The sequence below is a fragment of the Urocitellus parryii genome, chromosome 3 (genome assembly GCF_045843805.1).
Source record: "Urocitellus parryii isolate mUroPar1 chromosome 3, mUroPar1.hap1, whole genome shotgun sequence".
Classification (NCBI taxonomy): Eukaryota; Metazoa; Chordata; class Mammalia; order Rodentia; family Sciuridae; genus Urocitellus; species Urocitellus parryii.
Genome location: NC_135533.1, coordinates 5679206 through 5694979, shown reverse-complemented (window position 1 = coordinate 5694979; position 15774 = coordinate 5679206). Strand labels below are relative to the sequence as shown.

The window sequence follows — 15774 nt, the reverse complement described above, 5'->3', positions numbered from 1 at the left end:
GTTCCCAGTGTGCCCCGCTCTTGTTATTCCTTTTCTGTGCTCATAGCTCTCTTGGAAAGGGCCGCTGGGGGACTACACGTTCCAGAATGCAGCGGGGATGGGGGTGGGGCGGGGCGGGGCACTCCTCTGTTTGGGGTTTAGGGTTTGGTGGCCTAGATCCCAGGCCCTGGTGGCCTGACTTTGACCCGGTTTGTGATATTGAGTTCCAAGACCTCTTGACAACCTCGGCACGAGTTTCTGCCTCTCCTCAGGCCATCTAGTGACCCGAGGATTGAGTGGAGAATGGCTCTGAGCTACGTTTTCCTGCTGCTGACCTCACAGGGACCAGCTGACCACAGGGCTGGGTAGCAAGGCAGGTGTGCTCCATTTGAGGCTGGAATTGAGTGGAGAGACACACGCACCAGAGATCCTTCTTTCTGCTGGTCCCACTTATCGTCCTGGAGTCCGCCGAATTCCAACAGCTCCATTCTAACATGTCGAGGCAAGCTGGCTGGAGGCTGCGAGTCCCCCAGATCCTTGTCTCCAGAGCAGGGCCCACTGGAGTCAGCCAGGGTGTGGCCCACGAGGGCTGGCAGGTTGGTTACCCCTCTCAACAGACAAGACCACAGACAGATGCTACATTTGAAGCCAGCCTTTACCTCATCCCTTAAAGGAGTTGATTATAGATTTTCTTGCACTGCTCTCTAATTGTCTCCTGATTGCATTCTTGAGGGCTGTGAACTGGGCGAAAACGGCCTCAAATAACACTACTCAGCGTTGAAACCAGAGTTGGTGCTAACCTTTGTTAATTAACTCATGTATATCTGAGTGCTTTTGCATAAACAATGCTGTGATTCACCCACGTGGCAGGCTAAGGGAGCGAAAAGCATATTCCTTATCTGAAAGAATTTATAATTTAGTTGGAAAAGCAAGATTACACATAAAGGTCTTTAAAAGGCGACAACTATGAATAGATCTCCATTCAGTGTGGAAGCAGAGCAAACGGAAGTGGGGAATCCCCAACAAGTCGTCTGGTCCTAGGTCAGCTCAGGGTAATGGGCAGCCAACTTCCAGCTCTGTTACTTCTCAGCCGCCTGCCATTCCATGCCTCAGGGGGATTATTGGGGCCGGGGCGGCGCAAGAGATTCTTAACCCCTGTGCATGCCTATTCCAACTTCCTCCGCCCAGAATTTCCTGGCCATTCTGTGCACTCTGTGTCCCCCAAGAGTGAAGCGAGCTCCTTTCCGACCAGAGGTGCTGTAACAAAGGCAAGAGTTGGCATTCCCGGGGCGACTGAGGGGGGAAGCCCAGCGCGGCGACAGTGGAGGGTGGCTTCCACACGCGGGACTCCGGGTGCCGGCCTACGCCTGGAAGCGCGCCTCGCCTCCGTTCCGGGTCTCTGCCCGGGCTGCTGCTTGGCTTGCCGCGCCGGGGCCGCGCACGGCGCGCCGGGGGGCGCGCACGCTGGGGGCTGGACTGCCCGCGGCGCGGGGGAAAGTTGAGTTGGGAGAAGTTGGGAGCGGCGGGGGCGCGCCCCGGGGTGGGCACGGGGAAGTCGTCGGGAGCGCGAGAGGGCACCGGAGGTCTTGGACAGACCCCGAGACCCCCGGAGCACGAAATCCTGAGCAAGCGGGTAAGTGGAGAGGTGGTGGCGGGGAAGGGCCAGGGCAGCGAAGGGAGGAAGGGAGGGGGAAGGAGAGGGGGGAACTCGGGACGCGGGCGGGGAGGGAGTGGAAGTGGAGGAAAGGGCGGAGACTGGGGCGCGGGGAACCAGGTTTTGGGGAGAGGGATGAGGAGAAGAGCAGAGTGCTGGTCGGAAGCTACGATTCTGGGGTCTGCTTCTTGGAGTTTCCTAAGGCCAGAGTGCCGCGCCCCCTGCCACCAGGAGGGGGTAGTCTCAGGGAGGCGCCACCACAGGCTCTCCCACTCCTGGGCCGGCTCCAGACAACCCCTCTCCCCTGCGACCTCCCTACAGTCTCTCTCAGGCCTGTCCTGGGGGTTGCCTCGGGCCTGGGGCCTCGGCCCTGATCTCGGAGTTGGGAGGCGGAGTCGAAAAAGGGGGGGGGGTGGCGGGTCAGGTCAGGACAAGGGGTCAGGCAGAAGAGGGAGCAACGAGGTAGGGGTTGGAACAGACAAGCCTGGGGTTGGACCTGACTCCTGGGGGGGCCACCTTGTCTGGCTGGGGAGCTCCGTGATGATTGTGAGGGTAGCACTGTCTGGTATCCGGGGTCCACTTTATCCTCCCTCCTCTCCCTGGCCAGTCCCTCAGCAAAGAGCTGTGGAATGTACCAGTTCTCTTGAGGAGTAGTTAATGCCCAAGTGGGGGTCCAGGGTGATAATCCCTTGGGCAGGGGGAGAGATGCTAATCCTCTGGGCCGGTCAGGGCTGGTCCCCGGAATGTGCCCCCACCCGGATTATAGGCACCTATGCTGTGGACAGAAGCTGCTTTGTGTTCTGGGACAGCAAGGGAGGGGTGGGGGGCATGGGTAGAGGGAGGAGGGGGTGATGAAGAGCACTCTGAGGGTATGGCCTAGAGATGGGAGTGAGCACCTGCAGGTGCAGGGGACGGATTCTCCCCACACCCTTCCCAGTCCATGTCTACTCCCAGGACACCTCTCCCCCACACTGGCGGGTCCTGGCTGAAGGCCTGCTGAGGGGGAGGTGGAGAGAGCAGTCAGCTGAGTTGGAGTGCCTGCCAGGAATGTGTTGCCCAGGCTCCCCACCTTGGGCTGACCACCCCCCAGACCTTTATTCTTTGACCCTATGCTGACCTGTCTTACCCCCAAGGTAGCCCGAGTCAGGGAACTTCATATCGTTACCTTCACAGAGCCTTGTACTGCCCCCACTGGGAATGGGTACCCCGATTTGCACTGGTTGGGTTCTCTCCCTACAGAGAGAACCCCCTTTTCTAACCCCCTACCCCCAACACAGTGATCCCTTGGCCTCCCCTACAGTCACCATCAGGAGGGCAGCAGCCCTGCTACTCAGATTTTCCTGGCCCCTAACTAAAGTGGGGAGGGATGGGAACTGCCCATCAGGAGCAGGACCTTGGGTTTTGTGTGCCCACCCCTTTGCTGTGGTCATGTGCACCTCCCCCCATTATAAAACTCTGCCCAGGAGCCCACAGTCAGCCCCTTCTTCCCTCCCACTGAGTGAATGGAGCTAGGCTCCTGCCCTTCACCCCAGGAACTTGCTTCTCTTGCCTGCCCTCACCGGGGAGGCAGGTCTGCCTCCCTGCCCAGCCTGCTTTGAGGAGGGGGCACCCCCCTCCCTACTTAGAGGCCCCCTGCTTGGCGTCTTGGGCTCTGTCCAGCGTTCTTTCTCTCCCTCTCCTTTCTGTCTAGGCAGCAGTGGCCCCCTCCTCCACACCCCTCTGCTCCACAGGGTGTCTCATTGGACACCACACCCCTCTCTGGTCTCAGGCCCACCTCCCGGGCCACCTCGGGCTGGGTTCCTGTTTCTGTCTGGCCCTTCACTCCCAATTTTCCTCCATTCTTTATCACTCCCTCCCTGATCTCTGTCGCCTTCTCTCCAGGGCTGGGCCTTGACTCCTTCCTCCCTCATTTTCTGCAGCCTCTCCCCCTCCGCTCTCCTACTTTCTGCTCAGTCTTGAGGCCCTTCATGGCCCTCCGCTTTAGTCTTCTCCTCCCTCTCTCTCTTTGTTCTTCTCTTTTTTTTCTATAAATAACTCTCCTTTTTGCTCTTGTAGCCTCAAAGGGCCACTCTGAGGCCCTTCATAGTCTAGGAGGATCCTGAGCAGCAAGGAGACCCGGGTGACAGGCAGCTTGGGCTCCTTCCTCCCCCACTCCCCACCCCGGGGCTGGACACCCTGTGGGCCTGGCCTGCTGTGCTCTCCCATGGTGACTGGTCCTTTCCCCCACCCAGGTTATGCCTCCACCTTGTTGCCCTGAAAGCCGCAGCGACAGTGAAAAGGGCTAAGATTTGGCCATGAGCAGCGGTCGGCGCCCCGCCTCAGGGGCAGATTCTTTCCACACGGTGGTGAGTACTGCTCAGTCAACTGGCCCTTAGGCCACAGGTGCTCAGGGCCCAGGGGCCAGCTGGGTGGGGTGGTGTGTGTGTAGATGCTGGAGAAAGGAGCCTGTGGTCAATTGGAGAGAGACTCTGTCACCCATATCCTGACCTTTTACCATGTGTTGGGGGTGGTGAGGTGGCTCCTCTTCCTGGGGATAGAGTTGAGGCTGTTTTACGAAGGACCAGGTAGTAACTGTATAGGAACTTTGAAGACCCTAGGTCTCACCCAGTAGGTCCCCTCTGACCCCGCCTTAATGTGCATGGGTCCCAAAACACACACAGTAGTTCTGGGCAGAGCTCCTTGATGCAGCTGGCCCTGCCCCATAGTTGGCCCCACCCCTGGTGCCACGTGCCCATTGGACCCGCCCCTCCCGCCCCCCCACGTGGTCACCACCCCACATGGCCCCCTCCTGATTTTCCTAAGGAGTCTAATGATTAACCTCAGTGCCACATTCAGCCCGGTTATTGGTCACTTTGGCCCAGTGGGGCACGTGACTGGAAGGGGCGCGGGCAGATGCCCTCCCCTCCTTGCCAGGTTCACCCCTGCAGCCATGGACTTCCTCTTGAGGCCTCAGGTGCGAGGGGTCTGCAAGTTTCCCCCCCCATTCCACGCTCCCTCCCCTCCTGCCCGCTTCTTCCTGCCAGGCTGCTTCTGGTGGGAGTGGGGTCAGCCTGGGCAGGAGCCCTCAGCACAGACTGGAGACGCCAGCCCTCTGTCCTCGCATCTTCTATCCAGTGTCCCTGTCAGCCGCAGCTGCTCCTGTTGACCCCCCCTTCGCCCCGCGTGTCTCCCCAAGACCCGCCCTTCGCCCTCCTCCCTGGCTCTTCCCTGATCTAGACACTGGCACTGCCATGGAGGGGGCTGCATACCCCCGCCCTTGGAGGTCCTGATGCCCTTCAGGTCCAGATACTCTTGAGCAAATATTTGGTGGCCACGGCGCCTGGAGCTGAGACTGGCAGGGGGTGGGTGGGGGGCTGGACCAAGGCTGCTGGGCCAGGCAGCAGGCCGCTTAGTTAGGCGCTTAGCTGGGCTGAGCACCGCAGTCCCTGCCCGGTGCTGGCCCTGCTGCTGCTGTCTGCTGCTGCTGCTGCCGCCGCCTCCACTGCCACTGCCGCTCCCGCAGGATGACTCAGGTTGGGGGGGGGTGAGGGGCGGGGCTTGCTGACTGGGTGGGGGTGCTTGCTGCGGTGAATGGGGGCCCCCTTGACCAGGCAAAGCTCACGTGTTCCTGTGGAGGCAGGGCTGGGTTTGTCTGACTCAGAATTACGCCAGGACAGTTAGCTTGGATGCCCCCAAAAGTTACTTTTGGGGCTCAGCAGTTGTCCTCCAGGAACCAAAAGGAGTTTTTTTTTTTTTCACTTTTTATCACTGAACTGCCTGGTTTGCACACCCTACTTTCCAGCTGCAGAGGGGAGACAGGATTTCTGAGATTCCCAGAGTAGACCCTCCTGCCTGCCCTGGGTCTGACTGCAGACTGGGCCCATTCAGCTGGGGACCCAGGGAACAGGCTGCAGGGGTGGGGGAGGGGGACTGGATCTCTGGCATTGCAGGGAATGACTGCTGTGGGGCTGGGGTGGTCCCTGCATTGGAGGGCACGGCTAATGGGGGATACTGAATCTCTGGCACTGAGTAGGATAGGGTTTGGGTATGTAATTCCCAGTGACTCCTGTGTGTTTTGTCTATCCCTCATCCTTACAGCCAGAGCCAGAGAGTGTGGGCCCTGGGACACCTGGGTTCCCAGAACAGGAGGAAGATGAACTTCACCGCACCCTGGGAGTTGAACGGTTTGAAGAGATCCTCCAGGAGGCTGGGTCCAGAGGAGGGGAGGAGCCAGGCCGCAGCTATGGAGAGGAAGACTTTGAGTGTGAGGGAACAGGCAGGAGTGGGGGTGGGGGAGGACTTGACTGTCCAGCAGAGAAGGGGCCAGGGTCCCAGTGGGAAGAGCTGTCCTTGGCTGCAGGATAGCAGCAGGGGGATGTTGTGACCTCTCTTCCTTTCAGACCATCGCCAGTCCTCCCACCACATCCACCACCCACTGTCCACTCATCTGCCTCCGGATGCCCGCCGCCGCAAGACCCCCCAGGGCCCTGGACGGAAGCCTCGAAGGCGCCCTGGAGCCTCCCCAACTGGGGAAACCCCCACCATTGAGGAGGGGGAGGAAGATGAGGATGAGGCCAGTGAGGCTGAGGGGGCCCGGGCACTCACTCAGCCATCTCCTGCCTCCACACCCTCCTCTGTACAGGTGAGGCCTGGGCTTCGGGGGGATGTGTGCAGGGCCTGGCCTGGCCTGGCCTCACGTGCCCATGTGGGCCCTGTTGCAGTTCTTTCTCCAAGAGGATGAAGGCACTGACCGGAAGGTAGAGAGGACCAGTCCATCTCCCCCTGCACAACTGCCACACCAGGAGGCAGCTCCCCGGGCTACCAAAGGGGCCCAAACTGGGTAAGTGCACCTTGGTTGTCACTCTCCCAAAGTAGACACCAGACTGGGGTTTACCAGAGGTAGAGTCACCAGACTGGGGTTCAAATCCCATTCCTGCCCCTCACTAGCTGTTTGGGCAGCCGACCTAAACTCTCTGAGCTCTGTTTCTTGTCTGTAAACCCAGCCTAACAGGACCTAGTGAGGAGGGACTGTAGACAGGTGTTAGTTAAGGTCGCAAGTGTGGTTTAGCAGTCTCAGTCCCCACCCAAGCACTACCTTGGGGATTAGACCATGACCTCCCAGCACCTGCTAAGACTCACAGGGTTTGAAAGGAATAGGAGACCCCCCCCCCTCATTCCTGGGGAGATGTCAGTTCACCCAATTGGAAACTGAATGTCAAATGAAATGGTGCCAGAATACTGTCACTGTATCTAGTATCTTGGGTAGAGCATCAGTACCAGTGAGTGGGTGATGAGAGTTTGGGGACACTAGCTTGGGAAGGTTTCCTGGAGGAAATGACCTCGAACAAGGTCATGACTATCTTGGACCTGTTTTTCTGGGTGCCAGGCAGCGTGAAGGGCTGGGTTGCGGGAAGTGAAGGGCACAGTGCCCCCTTGGGGGAGTAGCTATACTGGGAGGCAGACTGGCATGCAGAGGTGGCAGTGACAGGAAAGCCTGGCATTAGGGAGAGGAAGAGAGAAGTGGGCAGGGCTGTGGCAGAGACAGGGGACAAGCCATGATGGGCTGGAAAGGCCTGGCAGTGGATGGCTCTGGTCCCAGGAGGCTCTTCATATGAGGAGAGAGGAGCAGCACGTGTCAGGGACTGGGGCAGAAGTGGTAGTCTGAGGGGAGGCACAGACCCTCCTCATAAACACAGAGGAGCTGGCTGCAGTTCCAAAACTGTTTGCACATACTTTGTTCTCTTTGATCAGAAACGGGGGCCCTGTGAACTTCTTAAATCCAGGGGTATGCCCCAGCGGGCGGAGGGGAAGGGAAGGAATGCTAACTGGTACAAAGAGACATTCACAAACACCAGTTAGGAACCATACCCTGTGCTAGTTCTTTCCCCAAATTTCACCTCTCCCAGTACCATTCGAGGTTCGCCTCAGCCCCGTTCTGCTGAAGAGGAATTCATGTGCAGATTGGCCTTCTGGTGACCCCCAAGAGTGGGAGCCGGGAGGAGGTGCGGTCCCTTCCTAGTTCCCTTCCTAGGATCCTCTGCATGTGGAGGTCCTCTCTGTCAGGTTCATGGCTACTCTGTTTGCAGAGCACTGGTGGAGGAGGTGGTACCAGTGGCCAGTGGCACAGCTGGAGGTGATGATGGGGGTGCCTCGGGGCGCCCCCTGACCAAAGCTCAGCCTGGGCATCGCAGCTACAACCTTCAGGAGAGAAGACGCATTGGGAGTATGACCGGGGCAGAGCAAGCACTGCTGCCCCGTGTCCCCACTGATGAAAGTGAGGCCCAGACGCTAGCCACGGCTGACCTTGACCTCATGAAGAGTGAGTCCTGGGGCCTGGGCCAAGCCCACTGCTGGTAGGGAAAAGAGTAAGAGAAAGGGGAACCCAATCTTGGTCCTCTACTTGCCCCTAGGTCACAGGTTTGAGGATGTTCCTGGGGTGCGACGGCATTTGGTACGGAAGAACGCCAAAGGGTCTGTGCAGAGTGTGCGGGAAGGGCGAGAGCCCGGCCCCACGCCTCGGGCCCGACCCCGGGCCCCCCACAAGCCCCATGAGGTACAGTTCTGCTTCATGCTGTTGCATTTTCTCCCCATCCATTGCCTCCCCCTTCCCCACTCCCCTATCTCTCAGACCCATATTTCTTGAGCACCAGGGTTGCTGCCTGTGGGGATGAACCTTAAGAGTTGTTTGACATGGACACACATCTAAAACATTGTGAATTTGTGTATTACGATTATGGTTCATAATTGAGACCTTGCTGATGTGCATATCGTGGCCATTTGCTGGCAGGTGGCAGTGAAGAATCAGGGAGATGCCTTATTCTGCTTCGAACAAAGACCCTTAAGGCTGGAGGAGGTGTTCTGTGGCACTGCACTTTGTTTTCAAAACCCAGTTGCCTCTGCTTATTTGATCCTCCCATCTACCTGTGAAGGCGATAGCACAGGTGGCGTCAGTCATAAACCAGGGTCTGTGACTTGGCCAAGGTCACCTAGTTACTTAGTGACACTACCCATTTTAGACTCCAGGGCTCTGGTCCTGAACTCTGCCTTAGTTTATTTTTTTTTTAAGCTGTTTTATTGAGGTATAACAGCCGTGCAGTAAATTTCACCAGTACTGAGTGTCCAGGTCAGAGACTTGGTGCACCTGTTGCTCCCAGATAGCTACTACCTCCATGGGGACTGTTTTTCACCCTCGGCAGGTTCCTCCTGCCTCCACCCAGCAGTCTTCCAGCAGAGGTGACCAGGCTCTGTTATTTGCAATTCGTTTTGCCAGTCCTGGCTACATACAAAGGGAATCTTACAGAATCCTGCCGTTTTCTTAGGTAGCGACCTGCCCGGCACTGTGTCCTGGAGTATACTTATGTCCTACAGGCTTTCTTTAATCCCTATAACAGCCCTTGGAGGAAGTGGGCGTTGTTGTCTTTTATAGACAAGGGAAACCCAGTCTCAAATTGGTAGTCACGTGTTCCAGGTTCCTAGGCCTCATGTGAGACTTGTGTGTCTGTGTGCCATCCACTGTGCCCCAGGGCCAGTTGCTCTTCCTGATGCAAGCTTTGCTTGAGCCCACCTCTGACTCCTTACCCTGCACCTTCTCATCTTGCCCCAAGGTGTTTGTGGAGTTGAATGAGTTGCTGCTGGACAAAAACCAGGAGCCTCAGTGGCGGGAGACAGCCCGTTGGATCAAATTTGAGGAGGACGTGGAGGAGGAGACCGAGCGCTGGGGGAAGCCCCATGTGGCCTCACTCTCCTTTCGCAGTCTCCTGGAGCTCCGCCGGACCCTGGCCCATGGTACCCACAGTGCCTGCCTCCCCTGTCCATCCTGCTGCAGGATACTCGCTGCTTCTAGATCTGATGACTGATCTGTTGTGTTTGGGGTGCTAAAATGTCTTTAAGCCATTTCAATGGAATGCTTCCTGAAATTCCTGTCATGGCTCCTTTGCATTGTAGAAAACCTGGGGAATATGATCTCACCTGTGGGGCTGGATAAACTACCACACAGGACTCTTGAGCCCTGTGGCTGATTGTTTCCTCCTTCCCAGCTGGTAATCACTCCCAGTTGTTCTTATTCTAAGTAGCTGAGGATTGAGAAACCTGCTGTTAAAATTGTTCTCAAACTAAGAGTACTAGGCTCTAAGTAAGGCTTCAGGCACTTTGAGTAAAGGGCCAGAGTGCTTTATTTTTTGGTACTGTGGATTGAACCTGGGGGCACTTTGCAACTGAGCCACATTCTCAGCTGCCCTTTTTTATTTTTTTTATTTTTTGAGACAGGGTATCACTAAGTTGTTTAGGGCCCTGCTATGTTGCTGAGGCTGGCCTTGAACTTATGATCCTCCTGTTTCAGCTTCCTGAGTTGCTGCAGTTAGAGGCCTGCACCACTGTGCCCAGTCCCAGGGGTGCTTTACCTCTGAGTTATATCTCCAGCTCTTTTTTATTTTTATTAAAATAAAAGTTGAGTTGCTGAGGCTGGCCTTGAACTTGTGATCCTCCTGCCTCAGCCTCCTGAGTTGCTGGGATTACAGGCACATGCCATTGTGCTGGCTGCCTGTGTTTTATCATTAGCCTTTGTGATCTGCTTTGGCTGCTGGAGTCCTTTGGTTCTGTGTATTCTTCAGTTCTTTGTTCCTGGAAGTTGACCTTGCCAGATAAAGACCTGGTACTTTTAAAAGGACTTTCTATAGGAAAGGGTGCAGAGAGGTCTGGAGGCTTCCCAGTAAGCAGCCACTGGGCTTGGGGAAGCAAAGCGTAAGTTGAGAAGCCTGAGGTGGAGGAGGGTCTTCAGGTGGCTTAAGGACATGTGGACAAGGCCACAGACCAGCTGTGTCCTGATCTAGAGGGTAGAGGTAGGACCCTAGAGGAACAGCACATGAATCACTAAGGAAAGAACTGAGTTCAGCCTGAGAGAGTGGCCTAGGCATCCCAGGGAGGCTGGATGATTCCTGGAAGGGTGTGTGATAACTGAGTCTCTCCTTGCTGCAGTTCTGGAAGGAGATGGGGGTGGGGAGAAATAGGTCAGAGAGGCGAAGTGATACAGACTTCAGAGGCAGAGCTGGGACTCCAGCCTTGATCCTCGGTTTGTAGGTTGGTCCGTACCCACCTAGTTAGGCCTGTCTGTCCCAAGCGATCCCTCCCATTCCATTTCCCACCATTGTTTCTTGCCCTGAGGTGGGGAGTCCTCTTGTCATCTTTATTCCAGGAGCTGTGCTCTTGGATCTGGACCAGCAGACCCTGCCTGGGGTGGCCCACCAAGTAGTAGAGCAGATGGTCATCTCCGACCAGATCAAGGCCGAGGACAGGGCCAATGTGCTGCGGGCCCTTCTGTTGAAACACAGGTATGGCCCTTTGGGGAAGGTGGATGCCATTGCATCCTGCCCATCTGTTTCCTTCCCTGCCGTCATCCCTCCTTACACTCACTGCTGTCTGTCCTGCCAGCCACCCGAGTGATGAGAAGGACTTCTCCTTCCCCCGTAACATCTCAGCTGGCTCCTTGGGCTCCCTGCTAGGGCATCACCATCCCCAGGGGGCTGAGAGTGACCCACACGTCACTGAGCCTCTCATTGGTGGTGTTCCTGAGACCCGGCTGGAGGTGGATCGAGAGGTGAGGAGTGGGCACAGACCTGCGAGCAAGCCCTGATGGGAACATGTGGGGTCAGGGAGGCTGTCTGGACTGAGTTCCATTCTGTGACCCCCCCCAGCGTGAGCTGCCACCTCCAGCCCCACCGGCTGGCATCACTCGTTCCAAGTCTAAGCATGAGCTAAAGCTGCTGGAGAAGATCCCTGAGAATGCCGAGGCTACCGTGGTCCTCGTGGGTATGTGGGGCAAGTCTGAGGGCTGGGGTGGTAGTCTCAGCAGGGGCTGGGACTGGGTGGAGTCCTGCTGTGTGTTCTTGCCCATGATGGCCCATCCTCCTAGGCTGTGTGGAGTTCCTCTCCCGCCCCACCATGGCCTTCGTGCGGCTGCGGGAGGCTGTAGAACTGGATGCAGTGTTGGAGGTGCCCGTGCCCGTGCGTTTCCTCTTTCTGCTGCTGGGCCCCAGCAGCGCCAACATGGACTACCACGAGATCGGCCGCTCTATCTCCACCCTCATGTCCGACAAGGTCAGCCCCTTGCCTTTCTGGTCCCCGAAGCCACCCCTACTCCCCACTGCCAGTCTTGGTTGCCTTAGCTCCACCTCTTGGCCCCCTCTGGTGCCCTCCCTGACTCCTGTCCTGCTCTGGCAGCAATTCCATGAGGCAGCCTATCTGGCAGATGAACGGGATGACCTGCTGACTGCCATCAATGCCTTCCTGGACTGCAGCGTGGTGCTCCCCCCCTCGGAAGTACAGGGCGAGGAACTCCTGCGTTCTGTCGCTCACTTCCAGCGCCAGATGCTCAAGAAACGAGAAGAGCAGGGCCGGCTGCTGCCCCCAGGATCTGGGCTGGAGCCCAAGTCTGCCCAAGATAAGGGTACGGCCATGCAGGCCCGAGCCAGATGGGGCTGCCTTGAGGAGGGGTTGGGTGGGCAGGAGAGCCACACAGACACCAACAGAGAGGTTGGGGTTGGCAGTGCTTCTGCAGGTGGTGGGTGGACTGTGCACATGGAGGAGGTCCTGGTCAGTGGGCAGGGGGGCCCCACAGCTGCCCTGACATCAGCCTGGGTTGTAGCACTCCTGCAGATGGTGGAGGTGGTAGGTGCAGCTGAAGATGATCCCCTTCGTCGGACGGGCCGGCCCTTCGGGGGCCTGATCCGTGATGTGAAGCGTCGCTATCCCCACTACCTGAGTGACTTCCGAGATGCACTTGACCCCCAGTGTCTGGCTGCCGTCATCTTCATCTATTTTGCTGCTCTGTCTCCTGCCATCACCTTTGGGGGGCTGCTGGGTAAGGACGAGCTCATAGGGACAGGGGTGCACAGCCTGGCCGCTGAGCTGAGCTGGTTCCTGCACCCCCAGGAGAGAAGACGCAGGATCTGATAGGCGTGTCAGAGCTGATCATGTCCACAGCGCTCCAGGGTGTGATCTTCTGTCTGCTGGGGGCTCAGCCATTATTGGTGATTGGCTTCTCGGGCCCCCTGCTGGTCTTTGAGGAAGCCTTCTTCTCGGTGAGGGCTCTTTCTGCCTTGGTCCAGTTCCCCCTTCTCTTCCCATATCTCCCCCATTGCCCCCAGAGCTCGGGGCCTGATACCTTCCCACCTCCCCTGCCTAGTTCTGTAGTAGCAACCAGCTGGAGTACCTGGTGGGCCGCGTGTGGATTGGCTTCTGGCTGGTGCTCTTGGCCCTGCTCATGGTGGCCCTGGAGGGGAGCTTCCTGGTCCGCTTTGTCTCCCGCTTCACCCAGGAGATCTTCGCCTTCCTTATCTCCCTCATTTTCATCTACGAGACCTTCTACAAGCTGGTCAAGGTAGGCAAGCCCTGCTCAAAACAGGGCTGGGAGAAGAGCAGGGCTTCAGGGCAGGAGGGAGTCCAGGAGCATCCTGTCTCATGTCTTCTTCTAGACTGGAGGCCAGGCTGGTCCCAGGAGTTCCCTGCACTTGCAGTCCATGGAGCCCACAGAGCTGAGGCTTGTTCTCCCCGCTGCTCCCAGCTGGTCCTCTGGGTTATTTTTTTAATCCGAGATGAGCTCCTGGCAGGCCTTTTCCCCTCCTGTGCTATCCTTCCAATTTTCAGCTGAGCCTAAGAATTTTCTCCCCATTTTAGCTAATGGGACCCATTGTGACCCTCCTCTTTCCCCAGATCTTCCAGGAGCATCCCCTCCATGGCTGTTCAGTCTCCAATAGCTCAGAGGCAGACAGCGACAATATAACATGGGCCAGAGCAACAACCACGCTGGGACCAGGCAATGGGAGCTTGGCTGGGCAGTCTGGGCAAGGGAGACCCCGGGGCCAGCCCAACACAGCCCTGCTGTCACTGGTGCTCATGGCTGGCACCTTCTTCATCGCCTTCTTCCTACGCAAATTCAAGAATAGCCGGTTCTTCCCCGGCCGGGTACGTGGACTTGCAGGCTGTGGAGATCTGGGGATGGGATGCGGTGTTTCTAGGAAGTGAGGGTCTGAGTGGGACAACAGGTCTCTGAGCATGGTTCTTGTCCTCAGATACGGCGGGTGATTGGGGACTTTGGGGTGCCCATCGCAATCCTCATCATGGTGCTTGTGGATTACAGTATTGAGGACACCTACACCCAGGTAAGGCATTGTACGTGTGACAGCAGGGTGCCGTTTCCACCACCCTGGGTTCTGGTGTTGCACTCCAGGCCTCAGCCAGAGCCTGTCCTTAAGCTGGGGAAATACCAAGCCTTTCCCCCAGTGTGCCCTCCATGTCCACCCTGCCCATGACTACATACTGTCTCTGCCCTGCAGAAGCTGAGTGTGCCCAGTGGATTCTCAGTGACAGCTCCAGAAAAGCGGGGCTGGGTCATCAACCCCCTGGGGGAGAAGAGTCCCTTCCCTGTGTGGATGATGATTGCCAGCCTGCTGCCTGCTGTCCTAGTCTTCATCCTCATCTTCATGGAGACGCAGATCACCACGTGTGTGGTCCTATTTGAGAGTCCTGGGGCTGTCAGAAGGCCAGAGTCCTCAGCCAGACTTGGGGACACACATGGGAACTGCTACTCTGTTGGGCAAGAGAGTCCAATGACTTTGGGGGACATTGAATGCCCTGATGGCTGAAGTTTTATTTTATAGGCACCAGAAAACATCACTGAGGGGCTGGGAATGTAGCTCAGTGTAGAGTGCTTGTCTAGCACGTGCGAGGTCCTAGATTCCATCCCCACAACAGCAAAAACTCCAAAACAAAACCTGAGGTTTTGGGGGAGGACAGAGTACAGGCTAAGGCTTGCTGGGAGCTCTCCTACAGAATAAGGGCTGAGGGCACACGCTGAACTCTATGATGGAATTCTAGTCCTGATGGAATGGACAGGGACTGGCTGGGGTGTTCTGGCCACACCAGGTATAGCAGGCCTTAGCAGTGCCTCCCCCCTCCCCAGGCTGATCATCTCTAAGAAGGAGCGAATGCTGCAGAAGGGCTCTGGCTTCCACCTGGACCTGCTGCTCATCGTAGCCATGGGTGGCATCTGTGCCCTCTTTGGCCTGCCCTGGTTGGCTGCTGCCACTGTCCGCTCTGTCACTCATGCCAACGCACTCACTGTCATGAGCAAGGCTGTAGCGCCAGGGGACAAGCCCAAGATTCAGGAGGTCAAAGAACAGCGGGTTACAGGCCTGCTGGTGGCCCTGCTTGTGGGTATGCTTCCCCTTATCCACAACCTTCCTTGTGGTACCCAAGGCCCCTGGGGGAAGGAACCTGGGGCTAGCTGTTTCTCCTCCTCCCTAGGCCTTTCCATGGTTATTGGGGATCTGCTCCGGCAGATCCCCCTGGCTGTGCTCTTTGGAATTTTCCTGTACATGGGAGTCACTTCCCTTAATGGGATCCAGTTCTATGAACGGTTGCACCTGCTGCTCATGCCACCCAAACACCATCCAGACGTCACCTACGTCAAAAAGGTGAGTCCTCGCCTAGAAGGACCCCAGACCTCTGCCCCATTCTGGTTTACTTGGGTCAGCTGTTTCTCCCCACTTTAGGAAGCCCCCATTAACCATCGGTACAGAGCAGTCTCTGGAAGTATCTGAGCTACTTCCATCACTAGAGGATCCCAAGGATCATTCTGGTTGTCCTCTGGATATGGTTGCTTTGGAGAGAAGCCTGGGCTCACTTTGTCTCTTCCCAACCAGGTTCGGACCCTGCGAATGCACCTGTTCACAGCTCTGCAGCTGCTCTGCCTGGCCCTGCTCTGGGCTGTTATGTCCACATCCGCCTCCCTGGCCTTCCCCTTCATCCTCATCCTCACAGTACCACTGCGCATGGTGGTGCTCACCCGTATCTTCACCGAGCGAGAGATGAAATATGTAAGAATCCCTGCTCCCCCACCCTCCCACCCCTGCCTCCTGTGGTTCTGGAAAGGCCCACCCTTCTCTTCCTCCCACAGCTGGACGCTAATGAGGCGGAGCCTGTGTTTGATGAGCGCGAGGGTGTGGACGAATACAATGAGATGCCCATGCCTGTGTAGCTGCTGCCCAGGGACTGAATGATGGACAGAGGGAATGGGCTGGTGGGATGGGTTCCCCTCCCCCTCCCAGTTTTTATTTAAGTGAATAATTTAAAGTCCCCTTCTCCCCGCCCTGCAGTAAAGTGCTTCG

General features: G+C 57.1%; 1 protein-coding gene across 2 annotated transcripts; it reads left to right on the top strand.

Moving 5' to 3' along the window:
• The first annotated feature begins 134 nt into the window (after window positions 1-134).
• On the top strand, window positions 135-15739 carry Slc4a2 (solute carrier family 4 member 2). 2 transcript variants are annotated; one of them, XM_026379795.2, is made up of 23 exons: window positions 135-575; window positions 3865-3978; window positions 5711-5876; window positions 6013-6254; window positions 6334-6452; window positions 7699-7931; window positions 8023-8165; window positions 9217-9397; window positions 10803-10938; window positions 11039-11204; window positions 11302-11416; window positions 11520-11704; window positions 11828-12053; window positions 12252-12467; window positions 12539-12687; window positions 12792-12986; window positions 13319-13570; window positions 13678-13767; window positions 13942-14108; window positions 14568-14821; window positions 14912-15081; window positions 15310-15483; window positions 15564-15739. In XM_026379795.2, exons 2-23 carry the CDS (start codon window positions 3928-3930, stop codon window positions 15642-15644), a joined length of 3711 nt encoding a protein of 1236 aa, XP_026235580.1. In that variant the 5' UTR covers window positions 135-575; window positions 3865-3927; the 3' UTR covers window positions 15645-15739. The 2 variants fall into 2 exon arrangements, with proteins under 2 accessions (XP_026235580.1, XP_026235579.1); XM_026379794.2 differs by lacking the exon at window positions 135-575 and adding an exon at window positions 1479-1612.
• Window positions 15740-15774: the final 35 nt, after the last annotated feature.

What these genes read in the sequence shown, in the direction of transcription:
- Slc4a2 (XM_026379795.2), top strand. Translation starts at nt 3,928, where the DNA reads ATGAGCAGCGGTCGGCGCCCCGCCTCAGGGGCAGATTCTTTCCACACG. An exon ending in ACCAAAGGGGCCCAAACTGG is followed by an intron (nt 6,453 to 7,698) that starts GTAAGTGCACCT and finishes CTCTGTTTGCAG; the next exon opens with AGCACTGGTGGAGGAGGTGG. An exon ending in CCGCCGGACCCTGGCCCATG is followed by an intron (nt 9,398 to 10,802) that starts GTACCCACAGTG and finishes TCTTTATTCCAG; the next exon opens with GAGCTGTGCTCTTGGATCTG.